At 43.3% G+C, this 10,999-nt stretch overlaps 1 protein-coding gene across 7 annotated transcripts in view; it reads right to left on the minus strand.

Annotated features, from left to right (window-relative positions):
- Positions 1 to 2,087, minus strand: part of Sphkap (SPHK1 interactor, AKAP domain containing) — a 134,089-nt gene extending 132,002 nt beyond the window's left edge. For 3 of the 7 annotated variants that reach the window (XM_031368190.1, XM_031368196.1, XM_031368194.1), the window contains exon 1: positions 1,621 to 2,086. In XM_031368190.1, coding sequence (XP_031224050.1) covers positions 1,621 to 1,648 — 28 coding nt within the window. In that variant the 5' untranslated portion in view covers positions 1,649 to 2,086. Of the gene's footprint in view, positions 1 to 1,000; positions 1,333 to 1,620 lie in introns of those variants that run through there. The other 4 variants (XM_031368191.1, XM_031368192.1, XM_031368193.1 and 1 more) reach the window with 3 other exon arrangements.
- Between the last annotated feature and the right edge of the window lie 8,912 nt (positions 2,088 to 10,999).

Here is a 10,999-nt window from a genome sequence, read left to right on the forward strand (position 1 = left end):
CATGTAAGGCTGGAGCTTAATAAATGAGCTGTGCCCCTAGCCCTCAACACTTCAAATTCTAAGGACCATTTCTCCAGGCAGTAAATAGCAAACCTCTAATATACTCAACTTTTAAAACGTTGTTATACTTTTACCTAACATCAACAACAATGGTTATTTTTTAAGCTTTTAAAATCTTCCCTCCTGTAACATTTACTTGCTTTTCCAGACATGAGGCTGAAATAGACTCTGTTCATTTGTTCCCTTTTGAGCCAGAGAGTTAGAGACTCACTTAAGAGCGGCTCCAGGCATTGTGTAGAAACCTCAAAATCTTTTGCTAGATTCACAGAGATGGGTGAGGGATGGGAAGCTGGGAAGGCTAGTTCTATCACAGCATAAACACTTGCATCTGTAGATGGCAGGCTCTGATCCTTTGAAAGGCAATGTGTAACCTCCTGGACCCTCAGCCTTATCCCAGCTCTCCCTCTATCTTGGCTACTCAGTGTGAGCCTTAGCCTGTGAGTATTGGGTCTTCCTGGGTTCCAATGCAATCCAAGAATTCTAGCTCAAATTGTTTATTTCAGTGTCAGCTGATAACTACCTTCGTTTTTTTTGGGGGGGGGGTTGGCTGGGGTGGAATGAGGTGGGGTGGGGAGATAGGAATTAAGAGCTTACAAGATTAGCACTGAGCCCCGGCATTGAAAGGTGTCGGATCTCACGCAGCATGGCAGCCTAGGCTGCAGCATTCAACAGTGCCAGGAACTCTAGGTGTGAACTGTGAAATGCTCAGCTCCATGCTGGGCAGAGAGCACAAAGAGTTCAATGCTCTCTGCTCAGCTGGGCAGCACCTGAGAGATAGCCTCCGTTCAACCCCGAGATTTTTAGGGAGAAAAACAAAAATCATAGAGTATTGAATTCCCCTGCTTGATCCGGAGGAGAGCAGAACAGGAGTAAAGAGAGAGGAAACAGAAGACCAAACAATAAAACACTGTAACCACGTCTTTCAGGTGGCTGTACTTACCTGTCTGGGGAGGGGACTCAGACACTAGGTGGAACTAGCGCTTCAGAGATTCTCAAGGACCAAGGAGGTCTCCTCTGCCCAGGATTACAGGTGGGCTCAGGTTAGATGTCAGTGAGAGATCTAAGCGATCTCCCCCTCCCCAAGCCCACAAGACATTGTAACTCACCCCAAAGCCCCAAACACTAACCCAGGTTAAGGTCAACAGAAGTGGAGATAAATCGACTTGGGCTTGATCCCTCAGGTTCTCCACCTTGGAAAGCATTCCAAGCTAAGGCGCAGAACTGCTCCAGGTAACACACACTAAAAGTCCGGTTCCCCGGGTACCTCGCTGGGCAGAGGAGACATCAACGCCCCAGCCTTAGAGGCAGGCACCTGGCTGTCCTCCACCGGTGCGCTCCAGCACACAGGCCCCACCCAGCCAGGCAGCCAGTGGGGTAGCTAACCAAGATCAAGGCCCCCCGAGGGCCGATCCCAAGGCTCAGTAGTAGTACAGGGACTTGACTTCGCCATGGGAATCTCTAAGGGGAGCAAAGGGTGGAAAGCAACTTTGCCTGTGATCTCTAGTGCCCAGCGGAGTTTGAGAGACATCGCAGAAGGCATATGGAGAAGCGGAGTCTTACCTTTGCACAGAAAGCTGGGAGTTGACATCCATGGTTGATCGCTGGCAGAGAAAAGCTGACAGCGCAGGCGAAGGCTAAGAAGCCTGAGCGCCCTGCGCGAGGACAGAGACCTGCAGGCTGGAGCAGCGGTGGCTGAGACCCGCTGCAGAGACTGATGCTCGCTCCTCCCTGGCCACCAAGCGCTGCAGAGATGTCCTGGTGGCGCCTCCTGTGGTCTGGTCTGCTCAGATCTTGAAGACTGCTGGCGAGACTTGACCCTTCAGCCTAATTCCCGCCTCCCTCCCAGGTCTCCGGGAGGACTGCCTTCTGTGCCTTTCACTGTTGCTCCCTGCTCACTCCCCTCCCCTTAGTCCAGTCCCGCCCCTTGCTTTCTCTGGTGAACATCGGTCTAAGCCCTGAAGTTATTCTTCCACTTGGCTGCATTCACAGGCTCACTTCTGGCAGTTCTGGTTTCCCGCTGCCCCTGCTGGTGATACATACGTTCCCCCGGAAGACCCTCTATTTGCCCTGTACTACAAAACAGGAGGTGCAGGCGTGGTCACTTGTGTCAATGTATCCAGCTCTTTTGCTTTCTTCTAAGCATCCTGTCCTGTTTTAACTCTCTCCTGTCTTCATGTAGCTCATTTTCCTTAAATGGAACTCCACCATCTCTCACCTGTTAGACCCTAGGAGCAGATAAAGATTTCAAAACTCGCTACAGTGGCCATCTTTCTGAGGCAGCTTTCAGAACCTGAAGGGAAGCTTTACTGATGCTCTACCTCTGCTCAACATCTCTTTGAGCAGAAACAGGCTTTTTTGTTTTGTTTGTTTTTGTTTTTGTTTTTTGTTTTTAAGGAAGAAATCAAGACACTGGTGGTAGCAACTGTCTGTTAAGAAGAGGTCATGGAACATTCTGCTCTTTCTTTTCTAATTGAAAAGCAAACTGAAAATGGATGCCCCAAGACTTCCAGGAATGGGAAGATGGAATAAATAAAATTTCCTCTTTTGCCTCTTGCAAGTCTAACTAGGACTCTCCATATTACGAACTGTATATATAGAAAAAATCTGGCAGCAGCAAGGAAAGCAACTAGGGGCCTGGACATGCAAGGAATGTGGTGGAGGTCTCTAGCCAAATGACAGACAGCCTAGCCAGGCAGAAAAAATATGTACAGGTACTGCTTCATGATGGTCGAATGTTAGAGGAGGAAGTCCTACTCAAAACTGTAGCGCCAAAGGCTAAGGGGGAAGTCCATATTCCCGTGTCCTGAGCTGGACGGATGCAAGCCATTCTCAGGGCCCATAGATCAGGGAAGCCTAAGCGTAGATCGGGACTTTCGTCCCTTCTAGGAAGAAGCAGCATGCCCTCCCTCTTGTCTGCTCTCCTCACAGCACCTGTGAAATTCACATCTCCACAAGTTAGCACCAAGAGAGGTTCGCCTAACAAGCCACAACACCACCCAGATAGATGTTAGGAGAACAAAGAAGGTGGGGAGATTTTTAGCTCTGTATAGCCCACCTTGGTGGCAATTTAGAGGAGGCCTATAGCTCAGAAGTAATGAGGTCATGTAGCAGCCTTGAGTGCAGGGCTTTGGAGACATAGCCACCGAGCTATCAGTTAGACCAGGGAGGAGGCTGTGATTACTGCCTAGCAAGGCCAAGGTGTGGACCGACCACTATCCCTTCAGAAGTAAGCTGGGAGCCTAACTGACTAATAATGCACTGGCAGTACTAGAGCAGCATTGCCTGTTTTCACCTGCAAGAAGCTGGCTAAAGCAGACAATTAAGTAAGACGCAGCCTTCATGCATATTACCCTAAGCCATCAGGTTTGTGAGGACATTACGCATCAGGCTAATAACCAGGAAGGTTTCAAACTAAAGGAAGAAAAATAACACAAAGCAATTAGGAGGAACTCTGAACCGAGATGACAGAGATGTTAAAATGATCCTTCACACTTTTATAAGCAGGTATTATAAAAGTAGAGTTGGTCACTCACATCAATGATTTCTATATCTGTGGGGACAACTTACTTTTGGTGAAATGATTCAAAAAGACAGGTCAGGCTTGCCTGAGTATCCTCAGAGTTGGGACAATTATCTTGTGGCACAAAGCCAAATTCAGTAAGCAAATTTAAAATAGTTGAAATCACACAATGGAAAAAAAAAAAAGAAGCAAAATCAAGAACAGAAGAAACATTGACAGGGTCCTTTCTCTAGCTCCTTCATTGGGGACGCTGTGCTCAATCCAATGGATGGCTGTGAGCCTCCACTTCTGTATTAGTCCAGTACTGTCAGAGCCTCTCAGGAGACAGCTATAAGGATCAACAACATGAACTAACCAGTACCCCCAAGAGCTCCCAGGGACTAAACCACCAACCAAAGAGTACACATGGAGGCATCCATGGCTCCCTCTGCATATGTAGCAGAGGATGGCCTAGTCAGTCATCAACAGGAGGAGAGGCCCTTGGTCCTGTGAAGGCTCTATGCCCCAGTGTAGGGAAATGCCAGGGCCAGGAAGTGGGAGAAGGTGGGTTGGTGAGCAGGGGGAGGGGGAGGAAATAGTTTTTTTTCCCCCCAGAGGGGAAACCAGGAAAGGGGAGAACATTTGAAATGTAAATAAAGAAAATATCTAATAAAAAAAAAAAAGAAACATGGACTGGAATGTCATCCTACAGGCTCACATTTGTAGGCATGCTCAAGTCCCTGTGTGAGTGGCAGGCCATCTTGGGCTTCATAGTGAGATGCAAAACAAACAAGATCTCATCTCAGAATAAACCAGCAAAGCAGCAAAGACCAAGCAAACTCTCCCTGTACACTTCTAAATATATGGATCGAAAGGAGGGTATCTAAAAAAGAACTTTAAGCTCACTGTATATTTCATCTTCTAGAAACTATTAAGTCGGCCTGATTGGAAGTTACTTCTCATTGAATCTGTAGACTGCTTTCAGGAAGATGGCCATTTTTACTATATTAATCCTGCCAATCCATGAGCATGGGAGATCTTTCCATCTTCTGAGATCTTCTTCGATTTCCTTCTTCAAAATTCGAACTCAATTCTTCACAGAATTGGAAAGAGCAATATGCAAATTCATCTGGAATAACAAAAAACCTAAGATAGTGAACACTATTCTCAACAATAAAAGAACCTCTGGTGGAATTTCCATCCCCGACCTTAAGCTGTACTACAGAGCAATTGTGATAAAAGCTGCATGGCACTGGTACAGTGACAGGCAGGAAGATCAAAGGAATGGAATTGAAGACTCAGAAATGAATCCATATACCTACAGTCACTTGATCTTTGACAAAGGAGCTAAGACCATCCAGTGGGAAAAAGACAGCATTTTCAACAAATGGTACTGACTTAACTGGTGGTTAGCATGTAGAAGAACGCAAATCGATCCACTCCTATCTCCTTGTACGAAGCTCAAGTCCAAGTGGATCAAGGACCTCCACATAAAACCAGATACACTGAAACTAATAGAAAAGAAAGTGGGGAAGAGGCTGGAGCACATAGGCACAGGGGAAATTTTCCTGAACAGAATACCAATAATAACTCATGCTCTAAGGTCAAGAATTGACAAATGGGACCTCATAAAATTACAAAGCTTCTGTAAGGCAAAGGACACTGTCAATAGGACAAAACAGCAACCAACAGATTGGAAAAAAAAATCTTTGCCAATCCTATATCTGATAGAGGGCTAATATCCAATATATACAAAGACATCAAGAAGTTAGACTCCAGAGAACCAAATAACCTTATTAAAAATGGGGTACAGAACTAAACAAAGAATTCTCAACTGAGGAATACTGAATGGCTGAGAAGCACCTAAAGAAATGCTCAACAGTTCAAATGTTCAATCCTTAGTCATCAGGGAAGTGCAAATACAACTCTGAGATTAAAACAACTCTGAGATTCCACCTTACACCAAAAACAAAACAAAACAAAAACAAAAAACAAAGAAATAAAACAAAACAAAACAAAACAAAACAGAATGTAGGCAAAACTAAGATAAAAAACTCAGGTGATAGCAGATGCTGGCAAGGTTGTAGAGAAAGAGGAACACTCCTTCATTGCTGGTGGAATTGCAAGCTGGTATAACCACTCTGGAAATCAGGAAATTGGACGCAGTACTACCTGAGGACCCAGCTATACAACTCCTAGACATATGTGCAGAAGATGCTCCAACATGTAATAAAGACACATGCTTGACTATGTTCATAGCAGCCTTATTTATAATAGCCAGAAGCTGGAAACAACCTAGATGTCCCTGAACAAAGGAATGGATATAGAAAATGTGGTATATTTACACAATGGAGAACTACTCAGAGATTAAAAACAATGATGTTATGAAATCCTTAGGGAAATGGATGGATTTAGAGAATATCATCCTGAGTTAGATAACCCAATCACAAAAGAACACACATGGCATGCACTCTCTAATAAGTGGATATTAGCCCAAAAGCTCAGAATACCCAAAATACAATCCACAAACCACAAGAAACTCAAGAAGAAGGAAGAACAAAGTGTAGATGCTTCTTTCCTTCTTGGAAGGGGGAACAAAATACCCATGGAAGGAGTTTCAGAGACAAACTATGGAGCAGAGACTGAAGGAAGGACAATACAGAGACTGCTCCCCCTGGGAATCCTTCCCATATTCAATTATCAAATATAGATACTATTGTGGATGTCAGCAAGTGCTGGGTGACAGAAGCCTGATATAGCTGTCTCCTGAGAGACTCTGGCAATGCCCGACTAATACAGAAGTAGAGACTCACAGCCATCCATTAGACTGAGCATAGGGTCCCCAATAAAGGAGCTAGAGAAAGGACTCAAGGAGCTGAAGGGTTTGCAGCCCCTTAAGGTGAACAACAATATGAACTAACTAGTACACTCAGAGGAATTATTCCCAGGGAATAAACCATCAACCAAAGAGCACACACGGTGGGATTCATGGCTCCAGTAGCATATTTATAGCAGAGTATGGCCTAGTTGGTCATCAATGGGAGGAGAGGCCCTTGGTTCTGAGAAGGTTTATGCCCCAGTGTAGGGGAATGCCAGGGCCAGGAAGTAGGAGAGGGTGGGTTGGTGAGTAGGGGGAGGGAGGAGGAAACAGGGTTTATTTTTTGTTTTTGTTTTTGATATTTTTCCTTTGGAGAGGTAACCAGGAGAGAAGATATCATTTGAAATGTAAATAAAGAAAATATCAAACAAAAAAGGAAGTTACTTTGCACAGATGAATATATAAAAAATGAACCAATCAGTGATGTAAGCTTCCTTCTCAAGGATGTAGAGAGAAAAGCAGTGCGAAATAATGTCAAACCAAGAAGGCCATGGGTTTGGGGAGGAGTGGCTTGGGAAAGCAAGTGCTGGACTTGCAATAGCAATAGTGCTGAACTGGCCTTGATCCTGAAAAAACCCATGTAAAAACAGCCTACTGGAGAATGCTTTAATCTCAGTGGTAGCAAGAGACAGATAAATCCTTAAGTCATTGTCTGATCTCCAGACATACCTGTACTCCTGAGCAAGTGCACATATGCACAAGGCAGTGTTCAAATGACCAAATCAGAAAGCAATGAAGTTTAATGATGGTGATGATGATGATGTGTGAAATAAAGAATTGCGTTTTTGAAAGGGTCAATAAATTTGATAAGCTTTTTTTAGCAAGACTGACAGAACATTCAGAAGGCATGAATTACCAATCAGCAGTGAGATAGGGATGTGTCCAAGACCTTGCAGGTAAGATGAGGTATTTGAATAACACTGAATGCAATATGGCTGATGGCTGCACAGACTGGGGAATTTATGAATATGTGTAGAGTGGCAGTGATCTTAGGAGACACCAGAGGATAAATACCCTGTAACAAAGATGGTGGAGGTGAAGTCATATAGCCACCCAAATGAAAAGTTGGACAATAAGCTGGAAAGTGTCTTCTCCGTGTCCTCAGAGGTCTTATTGACATCTTTGTTTTTCAGAAGTGCAGAATGATACATTTCTGATGCTCTTAAATTGTCCTCAGTATGGTAGTTTGCTAAAGTTATAGGAAATGGGCATATTATGTAAACCAAACTGGTACAGCATAGACACAGTTGACGCCAGAAGCTCCAAATCTAGCAAGGAAATTGAATTATTAATTAGAGAGAGTCCTCTCAAAAATGAAATCTTCAGGCCCAGATGGTTTCATTAGTGAATTCGTTCATACCAACCAAAAAGCATACATGAGCTGGACCTAGGCCACCCTGCACATACATTGTAGATGTGTATCTTGGTCTTCATGTGGGTCCCGAACAACTGGAATGGGCGCTATCCCAAAAGCTGTTGCCTGTACATGGGATGTATTCTTCTAGATGGGATGCCTTGTCTGGCCTCAGTGGGAGAGGAAGTGCCTAGCCTCACAGAGACTTGAAGTGCCAGGATCGGGGGGATACCTAGGGGGACCTCCAACAGTTCAGAGGAGAAGGGGAGAGGGAGTGGGGGAAGGATGGTGGGATGGGGCAACCAGGCAGTGAGTGATATGTAAAGTGAATAACAAAATAAAATTAAATAATAAAAATGAATTCATTCAAATATTTAAAGATAAATTAAGACTTGATAAAATCACATGAAGAGTGATCCTAATTCACTTTAGGACGCTAGTGAACGTAGAAATCTAAATCAGAGAAGATAAACAGAAAACTCCAGGCTAACAATCCAGACATAAACACTCAGCCAAGTAGGAATTTTTTAAAATTAAGTGTGTGTGTGTGTGTGTGTGTGTGTGTGTGTGTGTGTGCGTGCGTGCATCTGTGTCTGTGGTATGTGCACATGAGTGCAGGTGCTCGTGGAGACCAGAGGAGGGCATTGGGGTCCCTGGAACTGGAGTAATCGGCAACTGTGAATCATGAGCCACCTAACATGAGTGCTGGAACTGAACTTGGGCCCTCTGTAAGAACAGGATGCTCTTAACTACTGCTCTCTAGCTCTAAAGCAGAAGTTACTTTAGGGTGTGAGGATAGTCCTAAATTTGAAAATCATATTGATCGGTCTAATTTACTGTATTTATGGGCTAAAAAAAAACCATGATCCTATCAGTTAATATGACAAAAAAATGGCAAAGTCTAATGCTCACTTTTGACAAAAATGCTCAGAAAAATCGGAATATTAAAGGAATTAGTTTGATAAAATGCAACTACCAGAACCCCGTACATCACATAGTGAGGAAAGACTATATGGTTCTCCCTAAAACTGAAAACCAGAAATGGTTATCCATCCTGTCTACACTCAGTCATTACTGTGCTGGAAGTGCTGGGTCATGCAATAGGCAAGAAAGAAAGAGGTACAAACAAGCAACTTATCTGGGAAGAAGAAAAAATTGCTCTGATACACACAGACAGACAGACACACACAGACACACACACACACAATTTGGTACTCTTGATAGCCTGAAAGCTCTGACCTGCCTCAGCCTCCTGCATGCCAGGATTACAGACATGTGACACCGTGTTCTCCAAAAAATATATTGTTGATTCTAAGAAAAACAAACCTAAGACTCAAATCTCCTTACAAAGTCTCAGGATAAAAGACCAAAATGTAAAATACTATTTTTAAAACTCATATCGACTATGTAAACACTGAATTTAAAGTATCATTTAAATTTACTCAAAAGAAAAGCAAAGAAATACTCAGCCTTATATCTAATAAAACATATACAGGATTGGTGTTTGAGAGTGATGAGATTCTAATGGAAGAAGCCAGAGACTACGGAGAGTTATAGGTACCTGCTGTGCCAGCAATTGGGAAACTCATCACAGTAAAGATATCACACTTCTTCAGACTCATACTACGTTTGATGTATTTCCTATGCTGCAAGAGTATTTTGTAGATACCAACAGGATTACACTTAAATATACATAAAAGTGGAAGAGAACCAGCAAAACTAAAAAGCTATTAGAAAATCAAAGAGGAATAGAAATTAGTCTATAACACTTCAAGACATGATATTAGAATAATCCCAGGTATGTACTTGATGGAGGGATAGATGCAAAAATCAATGAAACAGAAAAAAAACCAATGCATATACAGCACAAATATGTCCAATGATTTTTTTTTCTTTTTACAAAGTTGAAGAATAACTCATTGGAAAATGATAAGTTACTCCATTCTCTACAGATGCTCTATAGATGATGCTGTAAGGTCTGGTAAAAAAAATGATGATTGTCTGTCACTATATAAACCATATTTTATAGTAGATCATAGACTTTAATTAAATATCAGAAAGAAAACTCAAGCAATGATCATACAGCATAAGCAAAAATCTTTGAGATCTAAGACTAAGCAAAAACACTTACTTTTTACATTAAAAGTACAATCTACAAAAGGAAAATTTGTTAAGTTAATTGTATCATTTGACTGGGAGTAACTGGGACCAGCAGGACCAGGCACACAGAAACTCCGCCAGACCCCCAGTGACTTGAGTTCTTTCCGGTCTGTCTGGGCTGATGTCCAGAGCAGACTTTGGACGCAAGCTCTGCAGCCAGTCCCACAACACCCAGAGGAAGCTCCAATCCCAAGTGTTCTGACACACCCAGGACCAGAGGTGAGGAGGAACCAACATCTGCCACAACACTGGGAGCAACTGGGACCAGCAGGACCAGGCACACAGGAACTCAGCCAGCCCAGTGACTAGGGTTCCTTCCAGTCTGTCTGGGCTGGTGTCCTGAGCAGACCTTGGGTGCAAGCTCCACAGCTAGTTCCACAACACACAGAGGAAGCCACACTTCCACCTGATCTCACAAGCCCAGGATCAAAGGATCCCAGAATCACAGGATCACAGAGGCAGCTTGATTCTGAGGAGTTCTGACACAACCAGGATCACAGGAAGGACTGGCTCCAGTGAGATTTAGCAAGGCCAGGTAGCAGTGAAGATAATCAGATGGCAGGGGGCAAGCATAAGAAAATAAACAACACAAACCAAGGTCACTTGCCATCATCAGAACCCAATTCTCCCACCATAGCAAGTCCTGGACACACCATTACACTGGAAAAGCAAGATTCAGATGTAAAATCACTTCTCACAGTGATGATACAGGACTTTAAGAAAGCCATAAATACCATCCTCAAAGACCAGAGAACACAGGTAAACAGCTAGAAGCCCTTGAAGAAGAAACACAAAAATGCCTTAAAGAACTACAGGAAAACACAATCAAACAGGTGAAGGAAATGAGCAAAATCATCCAGAATCTAAAAATGGAAATAGAAACAGTAAAGAAATCAAAGAGAGACAACCCTGGCCATACAAAGCCTAGGAAAGAAATCAGGAGCCGTAGATCCAAGTATCACCAACAGAATGCAAGAGATAGAGAATCTCTGGGGCAGAAGACACCTTAGAAAACATTGACACAACAGTCAAAGAAAATGCAAAAAGC

This window comes from Mastomys coucha, unplaced genomic scaffold, assembly GCF_008632895.1.
Source record: "Mastomys coucha isolate ucsf_1 unplaced genomic scaffold, UCSF_Mcou_1 pScaffold14, whole genome shotgun sequence".
Taxonomy (NCBI): Eukaryota; Metazoa; Chordata; class Mammalia; order Rodentia; family Muridae; genus Mastomys; species Mastomys coucha.